General features: G+C 60.6%; 5 protein-coding genes across 5 annotated transcripts; 2 read left to right on the top strand and 3 right to left on the bottom strand.

Moving 5' to 3' along the window:
• Positions 1–1,541: 1,541 nt before the first annotated feature.
• HRG_11532 (ubiquitin carboxyl-terminal hydrolase domain-containing protein) lies at positions 1,542–4,199 on the top strand (the record flags this gene model as incomplete). The annotated part of the gene is made up of 4 exons (XM_044870002.1): positions 1,542–1,580; positions 1,770–1,913; positions 2,103–3,569; positions 3,642–4,199. 4 exons carry the CDS (start codon positions 1,542–1,544, stop codon positions 4,197–4,199), a joined length of 2,208 nt encoding a protein of 735 aa, XP_044714899.1.
• Positions 4,200–4,898: 699 nt separating this feature from the next.
• Positions 4,899–5,397, bottom strand: HRG_11531 (yos1-like domain-containing protein; the record flags this gene model as incomplete). Its single annotated transcript, XM_044870001.1, has 3 exons — positions 4,899–4,954; positions 5,040–5,147; positions 5,310–5,397. The coding sequence occupies 3 exons, from the start codon at positions 5,395–5,397 to the stop codon at positions 4,899–4,901; spliced, it is 252 nt and encodes an 83-aa protein (XP_044714898.1).
• A 433-nt stretch (positions 5,398–5,830) lies between these two features.
• Positions 5,831–7,711, top strand: HRG_11530 (alg9-like mannosyltransferase family domain-containing protein; the record flags this gene model as incomplete). The annotated part of the gene is made up of 3 exons (XM_044870000.1): positions 5,831–5,843; positions 5,935–6,381; positions 6,477–7,711. 3 exons carry the CDS (start codon positions 5,831–5,833, stop codon positions 7,709–7,711), a joined length of 1,695 nt encoding a protein of 564 aa, XP_044714897.1.
• A 607-nt stretch (positions 7,712–8,318) lies between these two features.
• On the bottom strand, positions 8,319–15,197 carry HRG_11529 (protein phosphatase 2C domain-containing protein; the record flags this gene model as incomplete). Its single annotated transcript, XM_044869999.1, has 4 exons — positions 8,319–8,609; positions 8,662–14,013; positions 14,235–14,955; positions 15,022–15,197. 4 exons carry the CDS (start codon positions 15,195–15,197, stop codon positions 8,319–8,321), a joined length of 6,540 nt encoding a protein of 2,179 aa, XP_044714896.1.
• Positions 15,198–18,117: 2,920 nt separating this feature from the next.
• HRG_11528 (Endonuclease/exonuclease/phosphatase) lies at positions 18,118–20,149 on the bottom strand (the record flags this gene model as incomplete). The annotated part of the gene is made up of 9 exons (XM_044869998.1): positions 18,118–18,221; positions 18,403–18,476; positions 18,556–18,655; positions 18,713–18,871; positions 18,995–19,102; positions 19,151–19,176; positions 19,292–19,550; positions 19,639–20,033; positions 20,130–20,149. 9 exons carry the CDS (start codon positions 20,147–20,149, stop codon positions 18,118–18,120), a joined length of 1,245 nt encoding a protein of 414 aa, XP_044714895.1.
• Between the last annotated feature and the right edge of the window lie 1,413 nt (positions 20,150–21,562).

Below are 21,562 nucleotides of genomic sequence, written 5' to 3'. Positions count from 1 at the left end.
AAGGAAACATGGATGCGCCAAGGCGGAGGGAAACACGGCGAATTGACTTTTCCCCAAAGTCGGGCATCGCGGGGAACGAACGGGGCACAGTAATTACGTACAGTACCTTGTATCCCAGGCTCTCCTCCCCCATCTCCCCCTCTCTCCCCCCCTCTCTCTCTGGCGCCTCGTCAGATTTGTTTTGTCCATATTTTTAGTCGTATACCTTCTCGGCGACCCAGCAAGCACCTCGTCAGCGCATGCAGTCAGTCTCGACGGCACGCGGCTATCTAGGCTGGGTACAGTAGGTGGTGCCTCGTCTGCAATGCAACCAACCTCGCTCGTGCCTTTGGTCGTCAGCAAAGCCGCAGCCAACAGAACGCTTCATCGGCGCCCTTCTCAGTCCATGCTACAGACTACAATACATTCTGCACACATGTGCCTTGCCCACCTACCTCCTACCCTACCTTAGCGACTTAGCCTTGGACAGCACAGTAGTGTGTGGGTTTGCATCGCATCCTGCAGCGACGTCACAGCCGTTGGCTCTCTCTACGAATCCTCTGCACTGTATCGGCTTATGCACAGTAGGTACCACGGCCATCTGAAGGCGGCACGACGTCAGGTTGACAACTGCCTTATCTCTCGCGCTCCTAGGAAAAGAGACAAGGCGAGGGGCAGAGACAGCCTCTTCGTCGTCACCATCCGCCTCCTCCTCCAATCGACCGTCATGGCCATCCACCATCCACCATCCACCATCCAAGTCGAGGGCAGAATCCGCGTCGCAGGCACCAACGTCTGATTACAATGCTTCTTCAGCGGCCCTCACCACCCAACAGCCCTCCCTCCCTTTGTATGTACTGTCATGCATTTCGATGCCTTGCATGAGGCATGATGCGCTCTCGAACCAACACTTTGTTGCACTCGACTGTTCTCTCTCTCTCTCTCTCCGTCTCTGTCTCTCTGCCCAGCCAGCTCAGGTTTTAAAAGAAAATATAAGTTACGGTGTTTCCAGCCCAAGTCTGCGTATTTCAGCAGGTACCAACTCATATACAGTGGTTGTACCTACCTCGTACATCCCCTCCGTCCTCCAACCCCAGGCTTCTCCGTAGTCCCTGCCTGCCGCAGCCGAGTTTAAACAGAGGCCGGATGTACTCTCTGCATGTCATCTTGTACCCGTCGCCAAGTCACTCCCCAACCCCCAGTGACGCAAAAGGATACCTGGTCCACCCACCAAAAGCACCCCGTACCCCATGTATCATCTTATCCCCCGTCTCCTGCTCGTCCGCTCCGCAGATCCGCACACGCCCCTTCCCCCCGGGAAAAAAGGCTGGACTATCCCTTCTGCTTTCCTCACTGCCGATACTTGTCCTCTCCTCCTCTCCAATCCCATCAGGAGGAATCAATCGATAGATCCCGCTCCCGTCGAAATCGCCTCCGTCGCGAATGACTTCCCACGTCCTCGTCCAGCCAATCTCTTAGCGGGCGCTGCGCAGCTCTTCTGCCTGCCTGCGTCCGGCCTCCGCCTCCGCCGCCGCCCCGCTGACCGCCCGAGCCCTCCCATCATGGCCGGCTTCCTCAACAAGATCAAGAGCGCCAGTTCGGTACGTCCACCGCCTTTCACCCGCGTCGTCATCGCCGTCAATGCTCGAGCGAGACGCAACGAGCGAGGCCGAGGAAGAGGGAGCCGGGGGCAGACGAACCACGACGAGGCTCTCGGCCTTGGCCTTGTCTCTCCCAGCCAACGCGCGCGTCGCCCGGCCATCGGCACTTACTGATTCTCTCCCCGATAGGTCTCTCCGATCTTGTCGACCAAGGATGCGCAGCCCAAGAAAAAGGACGAGTCCCTCTTCGAGGTCACCCCGCTGGAACGGATGCTCCAGCATGCCGGGCCGTTGCGCGAGGATGGCAGTGACAGATTCTTTGGGTTTGAAAATGTGCCTCTCCCTTGAATCGCTTGCCTTGCCCCCTTCCTCTCCTGTTCAACTTCTTTTCCAATAAACGCAGCTTCGGCCCCTGACTGACCTGCATCTCCTAGTTTGGAAATACCTGGTATACAGCGGCGCCCCTGCAGCCCCGACGGCCTACTAACTTGCTCTCCTAGTTACTGCAACTCCATTGTTCAGGCTCTCTTCTATTCCGACCTCTTCCGCGACAATGTTATCAAATACCCCCCGCACTCCCCGTCCGACACCCCCAACGGCATCCGTCCCAAGGTCAACGTCACCATCAGACCCCTGATGAACCCGACTCCCCCGACCTTACAACAGAAACAAAAGACCCTCCCGGCCTCCCAGGCCATGAAGCAGCGACAGGTCATCAGCCCGGGTCAGCCCATGTCCGGTCAAACCGGGATCAAGCCCGAGGACAAGCCTGATACGCCCGAGTACAAAAAGAAGCAGGCAATGCTCAAAGGGCCCATCTTGGAGTTGGCGCAGGAGAATGCCGTGGCGTACGGCATGGATGAGTGTACCTTTACGGGGCTCAAGGACATATTTCTGGCTTTGATGGACAGCAAAACGCGGACGGGCGTCCTCAGCCCCCAGCGCTTCCTCGAGATCTTCAAGCGCGACAATGAAATGTTTCGCAATTCGATGCATCAAGACGCCCACGAGTTCTACGGCCTTGTACTCAACGACGTCATCGCCAACGTCGAAGCCAAGGCTCGCAAGACACACGAGCAGGAGGCGGCCAACAAGCCCAACGGCCTTGCGCAGTCGGTGGGACACGCGTTGGGCTCCACCGTGGCCAACAACACAAACGGCTACCGCTCCCCGGGCACCGGTTGGGTCCACGACATTTTCGAGGGCGTCTTGACCTCGGAGACAAAATGCTTGACGTGCGAGACGGCGTCGCAGCGAGACGAGACATTCCTCGATCTTTCCATCGATCTCGAGGAGCACTCGTCCGTCACGTCGTGCCTGCGCAAGTTTTCTGCCGAAGAGATGCTCTGCGAGCGTAACAAGTTCCATTGCGACCATTGCGGAGGGCTGCAGGAAGCAGAGAAGCGTATGAAGGTCAAGCGGTTGCCCAAGGTGCTCACGCTGCATCTGAAGCGGTTCAAGTACACGGACGACTACAGCCGCCTGCAGAAGCTCTTTCACCGCGTCGTGTACCCCTATCACCTGCGCATGTTCAACACCACCGAGGACGCCGAGGATCCGGACCGCCTGTACGAGCTGTACGCGGTTGTCGTGCACATCGGCGGAAACGTCTACCATGGTCATTACGTGTCGATAATCAAGACCAAGGACCGAGGCTGGGTGTTATTTGACGACGAGATGGTTGAGCCTGTCGACAAACACTTTGTGCGCAACTTTTTCGGGGACAAGCCCGGCATGGCTACGGCGTACGTTCTTTTTTACCAGGAGACGACCTTTGAGAAGGTGAGGGAAGAGCAGGAGAGGGAAGGGATGGAGGAGGTCAAGCTGGCGACCCAGGCTGCACACGTGGCGCACGAGGACGGCGACAAGGCAGACACGGCTCCGTTAAAGCGACAGACGACGCAGCCGACTCCTCTGACACTCGAGCGAGAGTCCATGTCCAGGTTGTCACATGCCAGAACGGCACCTGACATGCCCAGTCCGCCGCCGGTGGGGGACGTGCCCCCGATGCCGACGCCGCTTCCCGCCTCCCCTCTGACGGGCCCTATCGCGGCGAAGCAGGACGCCAAGACCAAGGAGGAAAAGAAGCGAGAAAAGAAGGAGCGCGAGGCGGCGGAAAAGGCGGCGAAGCATGCAGAGAAAGAGAGGGGAAGGCAGGCCAAGGAGGCGGAGAGGGAGAAGGAAAAGCAAGCCAAGGAGGCGGAGAAGGAGAGGGGAAAACAAGCCAAGGAGGCGGAGAGGGAGAGGGAGAGACAAGCCAAGGAAGAAGATAAGAGGAGAAAAGATGAGAAACTTGGGGGGTCCCAGGCTCGCAGGAGCGAGCAAGATGAGCCGCAGAGCTCACACGACGAAGGCAAACGGACGGAGGCCAAGGAGGAGGAGCCGAAAAAGAAGGAGCCGAATGGCTCGGGGTCCATGAGCAGCCTCCTCGACAGGTCCAAGAGGGGTAGCAAGTCCATGTCGAAACGGAGCTTCAGCTTCTTCCACAAAGACAAGGGAATCAGCGACACGGCTTCCGGAGGGCACGAAAATGGCGATGCGCCGGAGAAGCAAGAGAAGACCAAGGGCCGCCTCAGCATCGGACTGGGCCGCAAGAAGAGCGGCAACTTGCTGTCGTGAACGAAGCACATGGTCCCGCCCACGTGCCTGCGCGTGAATCTGGTGCTCACTCGGTGGAAGAAAAGCTGGGGAATCGAATCGACCGCACCGGCAAGGGCTGCGGTGCTCGAGACACACAAGGGTCTACGACGGAACATACACTGGCCGGCTTTGCGCGTACGGAGAAGATGGCATCGAAAGCGAACTTGGGTTGCATTTTTTTGGCAGCCAGGCCTGGGTTGGGCTATTTACATGTCAGGATTCTGGCGTTGGTTTGGAAGGACCGGGTTCAGGGGGGCATGACATGACGGTCGAGAGACGTCACGGATGTCGCGGATGAAGGAACGAATGCATGGAGCCCGTGTATTGACGAGCGGGATGCTGTAACAACACCACGCACGAGATGGTCCATAGCCGTCTTTGGTCGTACTGCGACGACTGTATGATGGCTTGAAGGATGCCCTGGGCAGCGACTAGATAATGAAGCATCGGGCTGGCATGAAAGCCCTAGCACCTATTGTTCCATCTCTTGCTCGCGTGGAGCATTGGCAAGGTGGTGAGCCATGTAAAGCTGGGCCGTCGTCAAAAGTGTGTTGGTCTTCTCGACAGCTGCTCTGCCGCCGCCGGGCGACTGCTTGACCCGGGAAAGATTCCGCATTCGCCGACGCTATGGAATGGCCATTTTGTTTTCGCCTCGACCCCTCTTCCCTCGCACGCAAATCATCCAAGCACCAGCTCGTAGAGTATGATGACAGTGTTGATGAAGACCAAGGGCACTGGGAAGGCACACTGGCAGTTAGTTGGTGCGGTCTCGTCGCCCGTCGTTTCGGACAGGGGAGGGGGTGGGGGGTCGTGACGCACTGCGCATAATGGTGCGGATGCTGGCTATGAGGTGGATGATCTTGGCCTTGATGCTCGCGTCGGCGCCGATGCCAAAGGCCGGGTCGTAGGAGGCGGGGGAGAGGTTGACTGCGTGCGGAGGGGAGGCGGTTAGCGACGATGTCTCTCTCTCTCTCTCTCTCTCTCTACACATGTATGTATTTCACTGGTGGTGTGCGCACACGGCCATGCGTGTCGAACGACTCTGTCCGTCCCCGTAGGGCAACGGTGGAGAGAGAGGAGCGGACGTACTGCGGGCGAGGAAGCGGTCCTCGCTGAGGACGGCGACGGCGTTGATGAGCAGCACGGCAATGTAGAGGAAGTTGCCGAAGAAGAGCATCTTGGGCGACGGCGGCGCGGTGCGATGCGGCTGTCGGAGACGGAAGGGGGTTGCGGCGCGCCGGGCGGATCGGGAGCTGGAAGGGTCGTGTGTCGTCGTGTCTTGCTGCCCCCCGTCGTGGTGGCCTCGTCGGTGGGGGAGATAGGTTGTGCCGATCCGGGGCTGCTGCGCGTGGTCGGGTACGGGACTGAAGTATCTTCTTGGGGCCTTGGAAACACCTTGCCCGTCGCAGCGCTTGGTGAGCCGACGCTTGAGATACGGCCTCGTTTCGCTGTTTTGTTCCTCTGGTTGTTCATTTTCCCCGTGAGGAATATTTCTGGTGCTCGACGGTCAGGCCGGTCCAGCTTGGGAGCCGAGAGGGAGAGACAGCCCGCGTCGGTCTCGCTCACGCCCGCTCTCTGATGAACCATCCTCATCCGCCATCAACAGCCCAATGGCTCCCTCCGGTAACACACGCTTGCCAGCGCTCATGCCTTCCAGTCCGGACCAAACAAGACAAACCGCCATGGGCCAACGCTAACATGCTCCCCCATCAAGGCCTACTCCTCGACTCCCTGCTCCTCGCCGCGCCGCTCGTCCACCTCGCCGCGTCGCCGCACACAAAGGTCGAGGAGTCGTTCAACCTGCAGGCGGCGCACGACGTGCTCGTCTACGGCGTGCCCCTGGCCGCGCCCGCGCGCCTGGCCCGCGCCTTTGACCACTTCGCCTTCCCCGGCGCCGTGCCGCGCTCCTTGGTCGGCCCCGTCGTCCTCGCCGCCGTCGCCCGCCCCGCCGTCGCCCTCGTCGGCTTCCGCCATGCCCAGCTCGTCGTCAGGGCCGTGCTGGCCGCCTGCAACGCCGCCGCCCTCGTCGTCTTCCGCAGGGCCCTGGCCGAGGCGTTTGGCGCTGCCGTGGCTGCTTGGTGGGTGCTCATGACGGTTGCGCAGTTCCACGTTGTCTACTACGCCTCGAGGACCCTGCCAAACATGTTTGCCTTTGGCCTGAGTGAGCTCTTCTCCCCTCTCCCCCCTGACTGCCCCGTCTCTCCACTCCCCCCTCGTCGCTGATCAGCAACCCATTCCACGGGGCACGACAAAAAGCCACCCTCGCCCTCGCCTTCCTCCTCCCCAAGACCGACCCCCGCCGCGCCCGGGTCCGCCGCCGGCAAGCCATCGGCCTGCTCGTCTTCGCCACCGCCATCTTCCGCGCCGAGCTGGCCATCCTGCTCGCCGCCGTGGGGCTGCAGCTCCTCGCCTCGCGCCAGCTGGCCCTGCGCAGCCTCGTCGCCCTCGTCGTCGGCACCCTGGCCGTCGCCCTCGCCATCTCGGTCCCGCTCGACTCGTACCTCTGGCAGAGGCCCCTCTGGCCCGAGCTCGCCGCCTTCTACTTCAACGCCGTCCAGGGCGCCGCCTCGGACTGGGGCGTCTCCCCCTGGCACTACTACTTCTCCTCGGCCCTGCCGCGCCTCCTCCTCAACCCGCTCGCCGTCCCCCTGGTCCTCTTCGCCCTCGCCCACCCGGGCACCCGCCGCCAGGCCCGCCTCCTCGCCGTCCCCAGCCTGCTCTTCGTCGCCATCTACTCCCTGCAGCCGCACAAGGAGGCCCGCTTCGTCTTCTACGCCGTCCCGCCTCTGACCGCCGCCGCCGCCCTCGGCGCAAACCTGGTCGCCTCGCGCCGCGCCAAGTCGCCCGCCTACGCCCTCGCCGCCCTCGCCCTCGCCCTCGCCCTCGTCGCCTCCTGCGCCGCCAGCGCCGCCGTGCTGCTCGTCTCCTCCCTCAACTACCCCGGCGGCGACGCCCTCGCCCAGCTCAACGCCCTCGTCGCCCGCAGCCACGACGCCTCGGCCCCGACCCTCGCCGTCCACGCCGACGTCCTGACCTGCATGACGGGCCTCACCCTCTTCGGCCAGAACCCCCACGGCCTTCCCCTCGCCCTCGCCCGCCCCTCGGCCCTCGCCGACCTCCTTCCCCCCCCCGCCGCCGCCGCCGCCTCCGGGCCCGTCTTCCTCTTCGACAAGACCGAGGACAGCCCGCTGCTCGACCGGCTCTCCTTCTGGGAAACCATGGACTACGCCCTCATGGAGGACCCGGCCGCCGCCCTCGGCAGCTGGCACGTAGTCGGCGTCGTCCACGGCTACGACGGCATCGAGGTCCTCAAGCCCGGCGCCGCACCCCGCCACCACGACGCAGGCCCCGTCGTCGGCCGCGGCGCCCGCGTCGCCCGCCTGCGCGACGCCGTCAGGGGATACACGGGCGGCTGGTGGGTCGGGCCTCGCATGTCGCCGCGCATCCACATCATGAAGCGCACCAGGCACACGCGGCACGCCGTGTCCTGAGCTCTCACCCTGTCGGCGTTGGGTTGTGGACGTGGTTCAAGACATCGTAGTGTATAGATGTATATAGTTCAGAAACGCAGTTGACATGAGGCTCCAAACCAACATCCCTGCCCCTTTTCCACACGCACACCAACAACATCCCGTTCCTCGCCCGGGAACCCGAAGGAGAAAACGCCGCAAGAGCCGCCAACCCGTGTAAATCCAGTCACCGAACAAACCCAGTCCGCCGCGCCCACCCAGCCTCCTTGTACGGAGAAAATGAAGCCATCGCTTTCATACCTCCCAGCCTCTTTTTGTATTATCCGTTCCCTGGCTCCCCTTGATTTCCCCCCTCGTTCTATTACCCAACACCCTTCTGGAATACAAGAAAAAAAAGGCGCGGGCAACCAACGAGCAAGGAATATACACCGACCTGAGAAAGAGAGCGAGTCAGGCTCTCCCTTCTCTCCCGCCGTCTGGAGAAACAACTCGGTCAGTGACATGGTCGATGTGGCCCGTGTGGGCCGTCGCTTGCGAGCTCCATCCCTCGTGGGCGTGGGCAAAACGGGAAACGAGATGATGAATCGAGTCTGGTCCAGCCTCGTACAAGCTTCTCGTCACCGCAGCCTTACTCGGTCGCGTCCGAATCCTCGTCGTCATCTTCTTCCTCGTCCCTTTGCCTTGCTTGCCTCTCTTGGCTGTCTTCTTCTTCGTCTTCGTCTTCCTCCTCTTCTTCTTCCTTTACACAACCATCCGAGCGTGGAAGCGCCCCATATCTCTTCCTGTAGAGATCCAGCTCTCTCTTCTGCTGGACGAAAAAGTCAATCACCGCATCCATGGGCGCGCGCAGCTCATCGAGCTCGCGCAAGGCACCGCTGCCCACGGCGAGGTGGCGCATGGCGAGGGTAGAGGCACACATCTAGTCCATGTCAGTAATCAATCTGTAAATAGGGAAGCACAATACGACTCACCTCTATCCTGCTCACCTGGTGCTCCGCAAAGGTGATCAGGAACCGATCCGTCACGTCGCCGGCCTGCGATCTTATGCGCTCGAGAAGCTCCATCTCTGGCTGCTGTAACGCGGCGCCCGACTCTTGCTCCAGCGTACTGCAGAGCATCTCGAGCCGCAGGCTGACCTTCCAGAGCGCCCAGAGCGTCTCGGGGTCAAACAACAGCTGGCCGCCGGAGGCGTTGGTCTTTGGCTTCTCCGGGCCCTCGTCGCGTCGCTCGTGCTGCAGATGGTGATCGATACGGCCCACCAGGGCGTGCGGATAGAGCGAGTAAATCATTTCCGGATTTTCCAGGCCCTTGAGTTTCTTCTCACCCATCTCCTTGACCTCGAAGCCCTGGGAGGTGAGCGACGTGAGATCTTTTCTCATGGTCGCCGCAAACGTTTCGTCCTCGAACCCTTCCTCGGTCGCGGCCGAGCCGCTGCGTTCAGTGTCATGGAAGGTTTCCAGGCAGCGTTGAATCTCCGAGATGAAATCCGATGACACCGTGATCTGGCCGCCGTCGGCGACAGCCGAAACTCGCGCCGCCTTGTTGACCATGGGCCCAAAGTAATCCATGCGGCGCGTGACGGGATCCGTCTCGCTCACGCAGTCGCCAAAGTGGATGCCCATGCGCACGGATATGCCCTTGAAGATGACGTTGTTGTCCTTGTCGTAGACTGGCTGGCCAGACAGGGAGTTGAGAATCTCCGACGGCCAGTTCACGTCCAGAAGCTGCAGCTGGACGGCAAAGCACCACAGCAGCGCGGAAGTGGCCGTGGGGAAAGAGACTATAAAAGCGTCGCCCTCGGTCTTGACCTCGTACCCGCCGATGCGTCGGAGCTGTCGACGCATCACCTCGTTGTGCAGCTTGATCGCCGACCTCATGGCACTGGGATACATCTCCCACAGCGTCGTCGAGTTCTTGATGTCGGTAAAGGCAATCGATACGGTTCCCGTCGGCGCTGGGATTTCGGCCTCGAGCCGGTTGAGGGCCGAGTCCAGCACATCTCCCTTGCCCTTGCGGCCCCTTCTCGTAGACAGAATCTGGGCCTCGTCGGGAACTCCAGACGGATACAGAGACATGCTCGTGCCGCGGTGATTCCGCGACCTCTCCACCCGCCTCTTCAAGTCGGCCACGCTGATCATCATGACCATGATTTTACCAGACGCGCCGTAGGCCATCGCCAGGTCCCTTAGCTTCTGCGCCGCGCGCATGAGGTCCTGCCGCTCCGCCCTGGCGATGTCGGTGATGAGGCCAGGCGTAAGGTAGTCCCAGAGCTCGCTGGTGGCAATGAGGATAATGTCCTCGTGTTCTCCAATGGTCATGTTGCTGACGTGAGGCGCTGCCTGGACGGCCGGCATCAGGTCGACGTAGCCGAAGGCTCGCGACACCTGGAGCAGGTCGTTGAGCCGGCCGTTCCGGGATACCCAGCCGCCCGCCTCGCGGATCCGGGATCGCTCCGTGGCCTCTGCGGGATCGTGCTTTTGCGTCAGCATTTGGTAATTGCCGTCCGTCTGAATCACCATGGCCTGCGCGTCGCCGACGTTGGCCACGTAGAGATCGGTGCCTTGAAGGTAGACGACGGTTGCCACGCCGCCGGAATTCAGGTCTTCCCTGCTGAGAACGACGGGCTGCGCCGACCCCCTATGGGACGTCTTCGGCCGCTCCTCGGTGTGCTGGACGGCGATGGTCACCAGGTCCTTGTTCAGCGCCAGGAACGCTCTCCGGAGGGCGTCGGCGGGAGTCTCGTTCTGGCGAGTCTTGAGGCCCTTCAACTCCATGGCAAAAATGTGCCCAAAGTTTTCATGCAGGTACTTGGCCACCTTGGACCCGCCACTCGAAAGCGCCTGGCCATCAAAGAGGCCCAGGAGCATCTCCGTCTCGGACGAGTTGAATCGAGGCACCACCAGATCGACAGTCGACAGATGCTCGTTCTTACCGAGCGTGTCCGCCATGCCGTAGGGCAAGTGTCCCGCCAGCGAGCCAGATGTTCGCACGCGTCTGTCCTCGCTCTGGTCAGGTATGCTGGGCTGGGTCAGGGTGACATCCATTAACCCAAGGACTCTCAAGTTAATCAGGCGGTTGAAGTCGGTGTACTGCTCTTGATTCGCGGAACCCGGGCCATCGTTGGTCGGACCGGTCTGCTTGATTTCCAGCCGCTTGTTGCCGGACAAGTTGAGATATCTAAGGTTGGGATTGAGATTCCAGTTCCAATCATACGGGACATTGCAGATGTTGTACTTGAGGTAGTTGTTTCCGCAATCAAGAACCGCAAGCTTCTTTGCTCTGGAAATGTCCGCCGGCAGGTTGGTGAACCTGTTGCCGTTGATGTAGAGGGCTTGCAGCAGACTGGACTCCTCCAGGTCGTCGGCAGGGACAGTTGTCAGGCCATTTCCTGAGAGGTAGAGCTCGACCAGTTGCGGCCAGCTCTTGATTGATCTCTGGGGCATGTCGCTGATCTCGTCATTGTACGACAGGTTCAAGACTCGGAGCTCGGAACATAGAGTGATCTGCTCGAAGACGTCGTCTTCCAGACGATTGTCGGCCAGATAAAGATTGCGCAGCGACCCGGCGAACGTGGTCGTCATCCTCGACGACATGCCCGAGTCCTTCCTAGGGTTGCCCGGCGGCGGCGGCGGCGGCGGCGGCGCGCTGGAGATCGTCCCCTGGGACGACGCTGCCCTTGAAACGACGGAGGTCTTGCGCCCGCCCTTGCCGAAAACGGACACCACGGAGCCCTTACGATCCGCCGGGATAGGCGACGGGCCGACGCTGAGCAGAGTGCTCGAGCCTTGGCTCGGCCTCCGGTCATCCGCCAGCTCCTCGGTGCTCGGAGTGGCCGAGGAGTTCAGTGGTAGAGGCTTGCCATTCTGCGCCGGAGGCGGTCCCGACGACGGCTCTTCTCCGCCGGGCGCACGGGGAGGTTTGGAAGCCGGCTTGGGGAACACGTCGAGGACGTTGGAAGAGGCGTTGAAGGTCTCGAGCTTGTTCGCGAACCAGATTTCCGTGGGCAGCTTCGAAATGTTATTCCCGCGCACGTTGAGCACTCGCAGCTCGCCGAGGCACCCTATCTGGGGCGGTAACTCGGCAACCGAGTTATTCGCGAGGCTAAAGTGTTCGAGCTTGCTCAAGACCCCGATTTGCGGGGGAATGGAGACAAAGTGGTTCTTGTCCAAGACGAGGCGCTCCAGGTTCATCATGTTGGCAAAGCACGAGTCGATGCTCACCAGCTGGGCGTGGGAGAGGTTCAGCGTCTTCAGCGTCGGGGCCGGCTCAATGATCTCAAACTTGTTCAAGGGGTTCGAGTTGAGCTTAATCTGGCGAATCCGCTCGAATTTGCCCTCAAACGAAGACACGTTGTTGTGAGCGGCATACAGGAGCTCCAGCTTAGGAAGCTCCGAGAGAATGTCTATGGTCGTAATGGCGTTAAACTTCATGTCGAGCTCTCGCAGGCTAGTCAGTTCGCGGAAGCTTTGCGGTACTTCGTCTGCGAGCTTGTTGTTTGTGATGAGCAGCTTCTCCAGGTTCTTCAAGTTGCCGATCTCGTCCGGAAGGTGAGAGATGGCATTGAAGCTGAGATCCAAATCGACGAGGCTTTGCAGCTGGCACAAAAAGGGAGGGAACTTATCCAAAAAGTTGGATGAAATGTTGAGGCTTCGCAGGGACTGGTACACATCAAAGTAGGGTGGGATGTGAGTCAGTCGATTGTTGGCCAGGTTCATCTTCAGCAATCCCGTCAGGTTGTTGAGCTCGGCGTGTTCCAGCTGCTCGACTCTGTTGTTGGAGACATCCAGGTATGTCAACTTCGCCGCCCGTGATAAGCTGACCGGCAGCTTCCTCGCGTCGTTGTTGTTGAACTTGATGTCCCGGAGATGCTTGCAGGACTGAATGAAGTCCCGGGGTACGTCCAGGGACAGATTCCTCGAGAGGTTGAGCGAGATGATGTCGGAGGCCTTGGAGTAGAGCGAAATGGGAATGGTGACAAGGTTGCGTCCCGAGAGATCGACGTAGCTGAGCTTTTGGGTGCGGGAGACGCCCAAGTCGGACGTCTTTGCGTGAAAGTCGCTTTCCCTGGCGGACAGGAACATGAAGCGACAGAGATAGCCGTTGTCTTCCCGCCCCAGCTCCTCGATCCTGTCCTTTTCTTCATACCCAACCTGCTGCAATAGCCGCTTCTGCAGGAGCAGCGGCCTCTCGGGCGCCGACAAGACCCGAATGAGGTCGTGCTTTTTCAGGATGATTTGGTAGTCCTCGAGTCCGTCGACGACGTACGTCTTCTTGACCACCTGCGAGATGACTTCGGAGACGGTGGCGTCAAGAGCCATGGAATGGGTGGAGAAGGTCCCGTCGGAGCGGAAGATGCGAATGAAGTAGGGCGCCAACTTCTCCTCGGGTCGCGGCGGGCCCTCGACCTCCTCCGGCTCCGACACAACGTTGGTGCTGTCCTCGGTGCCGCGACGCACGGCCCAGCTGTCGGGAGCATCCCAGCCTCCCTTGGGGTCCGCCGACGGGTCCTTGCCTTCACCTTCGATATTGTTGGTAGATGTGGCATCGGGAGGGCCGGGCTGGGTGGGGCCACCGGACAAGATGCCTTCCATGTCGTTCAAGTCGGTATCGAGGTGGTAGACGTGACCAGGATTTTTCTTCCCTTCCGTGGGGCCAACCGACTCTTCGGTGTGCTCGAAGTTCCGGTTCATCCGATTCTTCTTGGCAAAGGGGAATTTGTTGTTGAAGGGAGCCCCGCGACTCGCCGCGGCGCGAGCGTCTTGCGAATCGTTGGACTCGGCATTGCTGGGCCGGTGGCCTGGGGGGTGCGACGGGGACATGGCTGATCGCGAAAAGTCTGCCTTTGACGACTTGGATTGCAGAGACCGGGTGGACGGCATATCGCGCAGTCTTGCCGGGTTGGCATCTTCCTTATCCTTGTCCTTGTCCTTGTCCTTGTGCCGGCGAAGGCGCCCAAGGAGTCCTCGCTTCCCGTGAGGAGCAGGCGACGTCGGCCCGTCTCCATGACCAGACTTGGAGCCAGATTGGGCGCTGGGCGCAGGGCTCTGGCCTCTTGTCTTCTGTTTTTGCATCGCGACCGATGCCCCACGTTCGCGGTGGCTCGGGGTCCCGGCGAGCGAGTCTTCCCTGCTAGCCGTCGGTCTCAGGCTCCTCTGGTCCTCATTGCTCCTATTGTGGCGGTGCTGGCCCGATAGCTGCATGTTGTGTCCGGGTCGCGAGGATGCGGAGGATTTGGGAGGCCCGTTAGCCGAGGCTTCGTAGCGCTCTCGGTCGAGCCCAGTCATCATTTCCCGGACAGGCGCCTCTCCGTATCGTGCAATGTCCTGGGAGAGTCGAAAGAGTTAGACGGCATACCACCTCGAAGGGCGAGGGAGGCCAGGAACAGCAACCAAGAATAGCGAGAAGGCAGGCACTTGTCGCGAGTGGGCTGGAGAGCGGCAGCATGGTCCCGGCGATGGCCAAGGCCGCAGACTACCGAGAGAGCGGGGAGGGAGGGAGAGGGGAGGGGAGGAGGGGGCCCAGCGCAGGTGCAGGGCAGACGCACAGAATTGTCCTGATAGAGGAAAGGCACGACCTCGGGCTTGGGGGTCCTTGGCCTAGATGAGGCAGGCGAGGCATCCCTCGGGTCCGTCGCGTTGGAGTAGTTGCGATCACGCGGGTTGGGGCGGGTGTGGCTGTAGGAGCGAGTACGCTGGTCCTTGCCGGCGACGGACATGGGAAGACTGCTCTCGGAGCTGTCGCGGCCGGGAAACTCCTCGCCAAAGAAGCCCTGGAGCTTGCGGAAGCCGCCGCGGGTGCCGCTGGTCCTGGAACCCTGGCTGCTGGCAGTGGTGGTTATGCTCGCAATCGAAGGGCGGCGGCCGTCGGAGTTGAAGTAGGGCATGTCGGGAGACTCGGGGTTGCCCGACGGGACGGGGCCATGTCGGTGGCTGGCCGAGGGCAGGCCCGGGGAGAACTGCGAGGCGAGGGACAGGCTATCGCTCGAGTCATCGTAGAAGCTCGTGGCAGGGCCCTTGGGCGGCGGCGGCGGCGGAGGACCGTTGGAGGCCCACGGGGCTACGTTGGCGTTTGAGTTTTGGGCGGCGCCGGCGCCGGCGGAGCTGCGGGAGTGTTCGAGGACGGCAAGGTCACGTCGGTAGTTTGCGAGGTCGCTCGCGCGGCGGTCGGGGGGGCCGGACATGTGGAAAGAGGGCGACGAGGGCGAGAGGGGGCCTCGGGTAGCGGTGGCGGACGTGGGAGAGACTTGGCCGTCGTCGTGGACGACTCTGCATTTGCGGGCTGGTCAGCCAGGCATCTCGGCGCTTGCGAGAGAAGAAGAGGGGAAAACTCACCTCGGGCGCTGGCTGTGGCTGGCGTCGAGGTCGATGCGCATGTGAGAGCCGCGGTGGCGGCGGTTTGCCGAGGAGGCGAGCGTCAAGGGCTTCACGGTGGCGGACGAGCGAGTGCTGTCGTCGGTGCTGTTGCTGGCGCTCGTGATGGAGCTGAAGCGGGCATCATTCTCCGACATGGTCACCAGGCCGTCGTGGCGGAGGCGCTGGCCATGGATGTCGCTCGCGAGGAATCGAGGGCAAGGGGTCGTCGAGGCGCATTCATGTCCTGGACCAGCCCATGCACGAGTGTCGACCAAGCTGGGCGGAGACGCAACTCGGGACGGATGGAACGGCGTCTCAGGCGGCGGCGACGGAGGCGGTGGCGGTAACGGCGATGACGACGACGGCGGCGGCGGCGGCGCCGAAGAGCAGAATTGGAGGGAGAGTGACAGGCACAGACAGACAGGCACAGACGGAGACTAGCAGCGAGGAGGGGGAGAGAGAGACGTGTGGGAGTGGGAATGCGAGAGACAGAGAGAGAGAGAGAGAGAGAGACTGGAGCGTGGGTGGTGGAGAGAGCGGGAGGGAGGGAAGAAGAGAGGAGAGAGAAGGGGGGGGGGGGCCTTCTTCCAGAGGGGGGGGGGGCGAAGAGAGGCGGCAAAGAGCAGAGGCGGGCGAGACGAGACGGCCTGGGGCAGTGAATCGGGCGGCGATCCGGCCTAGCTGGAGGACATGAGACGACGGCGAATGCGTCGGCTTTTTGCTCTGGCCTGTCGAAGCTACATGGAGGTCTGGACGAGGCGATGCAAGAAGGCGGCGTCGGCGGCGTCGGCGGCGGGCGGGCGCTTCGCCTCGGGCTCTTTTTGGAGCGGATGCATCCGACACTCCTCGCATGCGTCCGCTGTGGTGTGTCCATTTCGGGACGCAAAAAAAGCCTTGGCCCTGACAGCCTCATCCATGATCCATCCATCCAACTATTACTCGATAACTTACTCAACTCACCAATTGGGCACAGCCGCCCGCCCTGCACGGTGCAGATGTGTTTATCTACCTATCTAGGTACCGACGTATGTAGGTTACAGTATTACCTACCTTGCCTATACAGGTTGAAGAAAAATGATGACAACCACCTGTATTATGCCGCTTCTCTTGCTCTTCCCGCCCGTCGTGTTCCTGGCACACAAACTGCTTGCTTGTTGGCTCGCTCGCTGTCGAGTCTCACGAAAACCCTCCGGCCGCGTGCGCACTGTGCAGGGGACATGCGGAAGGCTGCCTCGCCAAGTAGGTACTCCGTGCCCACGACTAAAACAGGATGCCAAACAAGGCGGGCGACTACACCCATCCGTCGGTAGCTCCAGCCTTGCTTTGCACGTTTGTCCCTCTCCTATCCCTCTCCTATTCCATGTCTTGCCCTGTTTGCCCTGTTTGCCCTGTTTGCCCAGCGGAACAGCTGCCAGAGCCAGTACAGTGCAGTACAGTGCGTCGCGTCCTCCTTTGGGCGACGGGAGCGACTCGCCGCCTCGTATTAACTCTCACACGCAACTTCTTGGCAAGCCAAGTCAAGGCTCCCCGGATCCGACATCAATGGCAATTATCCCAGGTTTCAAGACAAGAGCCGACATGGCTTGCCAGCCAGGGAATGCAATTCTTCCGGCACGCGGCTCGGATCGGGATGCCGCAGACAGTCCCAGGCGCACAGTCTTTGGACGCACAGTAGGGACCCCGTATCCCGTCGCCGGGCTTTTTTTGCTGGCGGTAATTATCCATCATGACACTCCCCCCCCCCTGGCCGCGTCGCACAAGCCGACGAGGAGGATGACGGCGGGCGGGGACAAGTATGTACAAGAGAGGGCGACAGGCTGGCATTGACAGTGCCGGCCAAGCTCTCCGTGCCATGTGCCGTACAGTAAACGCATGGACTTGCTCACACTGGGTTTGTCCGAGGTCTCTGTGCGCGGAACCGGCGATTGTCAAGTTACCGAGGATGTGTAGATGGATGCATCCATGTTCTATTTTTTTAAAAAAAATCTTGGCCATGTTTATTCGTGTACGGAGTGAAACGAGGGCGCGCCCGGTGAGGCAATCCAAGCTCAACCACCTACACCCAAGTCGGCAAATGGTGACAAAACTCGACGGCATATGCCATCTTGTCCACGTCTCGAGTCTTGCCCTTGAACACAAATGGTATCTTGGGTTCATGGCCAAGAATAAAAAAGGTTGCCCCGGGGTAGAGCTTAAAACACTGGCTCCCCTGTGACAGAGCAAAATGTGTCACAAAAGTCTTACCATCAGACACGGCGCGTCTCATCCAGCCCGGCGAGGCCCCCAACATGAGACTTGTTGCCCACACTCGCACACAGCCAGTCACTGACTCTTCCGAGAAAAGAAGAACTCTTTGCCTTGTCATTGCCAAGGCTGCGCAACAAAGGCAGGCGGTTCCGTCTCAGGCGAGTTGAGGCTCTCACACTGACGGTTGAACCCTCGACCTCATGCTCTTTGGAAGCTTGGTCAGCATGTATCTGGAATGTACGCTATGCTTGTAGCTCTAGGCCACACAAAGCAACGGGCCAGCAGACGCCGAGCACTTCCCCCGGATTGGGATTCGCTGGTTTCTGCCCCGGGGTCTAGATGCCTGCTTGGCTCTGCCTCCGTCGTCTCCGTCGTCTCCGTCGTCTCCGCGCTCTCCGCGTCCGCTTGCGCAACCGCGCCTGGACAAGAGCGACCGCGGGCCGTGCGCTCGCGCTTCGTGAGAGCCATGTCCGCCGCTGCTCCGTCGGCTACGGAGTACCGGCGTCGAGGAATGCCAGGTCGAATTTTGTCCGGGTATAATTAGCTTAATTATTATTATTATTATTGTATTTTCCGTCCAGCGACCTTTAGGTCGCTCAGGTCCCCGAGACGGGGCACAGGACGTGCTGAGCTGCTGGAAGTCTACTATCGCGGAGTAGGCCCACAATACGCGAAACGAAACGAGTACCAATCCGCGTCTTCTGCCCTTCCACAGAACGTAAACAATCCACCATTCAGCATTTCATCGGCTCAAAGGCGCTTCTTTGCTCAGCCTGCTGCCCGTCAGCGGGACGTTCAGGCGCGACAGCCATGTCTTTCGTTTTGGCCTCACAGGGCCGGTTCCGGAGAGCACCCTCCGCCCGGCCGAGTCGGTAAGAGAAAATGGGTGTGTGTGCAAACAAAGGGGGAAGGAGGAAAGCGGTTGCTGCCGCCTAGTGGCGAGGGCAGATCGTTCCAAAGAACGAGCTTGCCTTCGCCACCTTGACGAACTGGTCGAAGTCTCTGCCTATTGCTCGGTTGACCGCCGCGCTCGGTGAGGGTGCCAACCTCATCCGATGTCGCGGCGCGATCTTCCGGCAATAGAAGAGATGCTTTGTTCTTTTCGTCGACCACATGAGCACGTCAGTCGCGCATCGTCGTGGTTCAACCTTTCGTGGTAATCAGCGAAGTCCCGTGGTGGGTTCTTGCTGCGAGCAGATGGTGGAGCAGAGGTCGTGGAATGGTAAGTTCTGGCGGGCAGCCAGTCGTGGCATCGAGGTCGAGGACCCTGTACTGTTGGGGTGCAGAAACTTCCACCAGGCTTTGAATGCGTCTTTTGGTCGCTGCCTAGCGACCTTGCGCAGATATGCCAGCGTCGGGAGAGCGTCTGCAGGCTCGGGTTGAGAGGTTCCTGCCTTTGCTAAGGCGTCTGCCTGCTCGTTACCTGGGATGTTGGTGTGGCCGGGGATCCAGCGGATCTCAGTGGCACCATGTTCTGCGGCCAAGGCCTGGAATTCCAGGAACTCCTTCTGGGAGGAATCTGACGGCATGCCTTGAAGACACGTCGCGACCGCGAGGTTATCGAGGCATACGACAATCTGGTCTGCAGCCGGGAGGCTCAACGCAGCACGCAGACCCTCTAGGAGCCTCTCGCCTCGGCATCAAAGACCTCAGCAAGCCCAAGACGGCCGTTACCGCTGAGGACGGTGAGTCCATCCTGATGTACCGCATAGCCGTACCCGCGGCTCCCTCCGGGAGAGGGATCCGTCCGAGTAGACGATTGCTGTCCGTGGAGCAACTGATTGGAGCCACTCGCCGAAGTTTGCCGCCGATTCTTCTTTCGGCGCAGTTTGGGGTCCACGCTGGTCGCTGGCGAACCTACGTGCGAGAAGGTCTGGCCTGGCGCACCTTGGGAGCAGCTCGTCAGTGCGACGCAGTCTGGTCCGGAAAGGTTGTCGTGGACGCTGGTATTTTAACTTAATGGCCCTGTTGATGACGGGGCCCGGATCGGCTTCGTTCGCACCGCAAGCGGGTGCGCTTCGTCGAGGACTTGAGACGGGCTGCGAAGCGCGTTCGACACGCCTGGAGCAGGTGCGAAACTGGCGGTATGCCCGCCTCCCGGTGCCTGGCGCTGAGCGGCGTCGTCTTCCAGACCGGGAGGATGGCTCGCATGGCCGTGTTGAGCGACTTGTCCATCCGCCGGATGAGGTGCCGTATTCTTGATGGCCCTTCCTTTGCCGGCTTATTCCATCGCGGGCAGGTCATGCCCGGGTACCACGCCTCTGCCCCAAAGAACAATTGCGGCTCGATGCAGGCGCGGACGGCTCTCGGACCGCACCTGGTAGGGGCCGCGGTTGGTATTTGTCAAACCCTTGAGATGGTAGGCCACTGCTTGCGCTTTGGCAGTCCACTTCTCGACGTGCGTCTTGAACGTCAGGGTGCTGTCAAGCCAGATGCCGAGCCACCGCATGGCTGAGCCTGGCCGCTTTTCTACCTCGCCATGGAAGACTGGAGGTGCATTCCTCGGTGTAGTTCGGGAGAAGTGCATGACTTCAGTCTTCTTGGGGTCGAAGGTTATCGCGTTCGCGGTGCCCCATGTCATGAGTTCGTGAACATGTTTCGACGCTCTGTGGGCAGTCTCCTCCAGGGAGTCTCCGACGCAAAGGACGGCAGTGTCGTCTGCATAGCCGAAGCGCCCTTGGGGTTGCTCAGGCGGTAGATTGGCTCTGTGTATAGTAGGAAAAGTATGGGAGAAGCTGGCGATCCTTGCGGCAGTCCGCACTGCAAGGGTGACGAGGGTGTCATGACATCCTGGTAGCGGACACGTGCTGCTCGGTCATGCATAAAGGAGCCAGCCCAACGAGCGACATTCCGAGGCCATCCTTGCTGCCGAAGGCGAAGAATGAGCCTGCTACGAAGGACAGTGTCGAAGGCGCCTTCGACGTCCATTGTCACGAGTGTGGCGACCTGCTTGCGCGAGAAAGCCTCCTCGATGTCGTGTACCAATGCGGCGACAAGGTCAACAGCGGACCTTTTCGGCAATGCGCCAGCTTGTTGTGGGTGCAAGACACCATAGTGGACGGATGCCCACGCCAAACGGCGCGCAATAAGCCGTTCGAGGCCTTTGCCCAGACAGGAGAGGAGAGAGACGCCAGGCGCGGGCCTCGACAGGTTCCGACGCCCCGGCTTCGTGATCATAACCACTTCCGCTTCCTGAAAGGCTTAGGATGGTGACCGATGTCGAGACAGCCCTGATACAGCTTGTGGACGAGGCTTCCAATGGTATGCCAGACGGCACGGAGCATCTTGACCGTAATGTTATCGGAGCCGGAGAGGTGTTACCCGTGCGAAGGGTCGCGTCCCGGACCTCCTCCAGAAACGTTCTGAGCGAAAGGAATCGTCCTCGCTGTGTCCACTGGGACCCACGGATCCGTGATGTCATCCTGCGAAGTGCGACGTTCGAGCGTTGCTCGTCGCAGGGCGTTGGCTTTGTCTAGTTGGGTCTCATAGACGGTATCATCCACTTGCAGAGGCGGTGGTTGGAAAGCACCGGGCGATCTCAGCCAACGGACCGCCTTGAAGACGGACGCACTGTCCGTGAAGCTGTCAATCAGATCGCGCCAGTAACGGCGCTTGACTCGCCGCACGACTCTCTGGAACTTCCTTTTCGCGAGCTGAACCTCTCGGCCGAAACCGAGAGCGTAGACTCTCCTCACTGCGCGATACTCCACCGCGGCCAGGAGCATTCCTCCGTCCACCAGGGCGCGCTGCGTGCGCCCTTGCGGACCGGCCGGCCTGCAGCTTTGGCGGCAAACTGAAGTAGGTTAGTCACTGCTAAGGCAAGTGAATCCAAGTCTTGAGGAAGCGGTTGACGGCTCGATAGCCGCCACGCCGTTTTCAACCATCTCTACGAAGCGTCTTATTTCCTCGTCAGAGGTAAGGCGAACCTTCCCAGTGGGTGGGGGCGCTACAGCGAGCTCAGGCAGGGTAGTGCTGAGCGTGAAGTGGTCGGAGCTGGTGGCAAGATGGTCTTCCACCACGGCATTGGCCAAGGCGATATTAGAGAGGCAAGGTCGATCGTATTGCCATGAGGATTTGTCGGGACGTCAGCCGGGTTGAGCAGGTTCAGACCGTTGGCTGTCGCCCATGCAGCTACAGCCTCGCCGCGGCCCTCGATGCGGCCGGCTTGCCAGCTGTGGTGTTTGGCGTTGAAATCGCCTGCTACCAGACATCTGTTTGGCGCGGGCCATTGGAGTAGTATGTCGAGGGCCTCGTCGTATGACGGTTGGCGGTA

Source organism: Hirsutella rhossiliensis (assembly GCF_020360975.1).
Source record: "Hirsutella rhossiliensis strain HR02 chromosome Unknown scaffold00021, whole genome shotgun sequence".
In the NCBI taxonomy this organism is placed as follows: domain Eukaryota; kingdom Fungi; phylum Ascomycota; class Sordariomycetes; order Hypocreales; family Ophiocordycipitaceae; genus Hirsutella; species Hirsutella rhossiliensis.
This window is presented reverse-complemented; position numbering and strand designations above follow the sequence as displayed.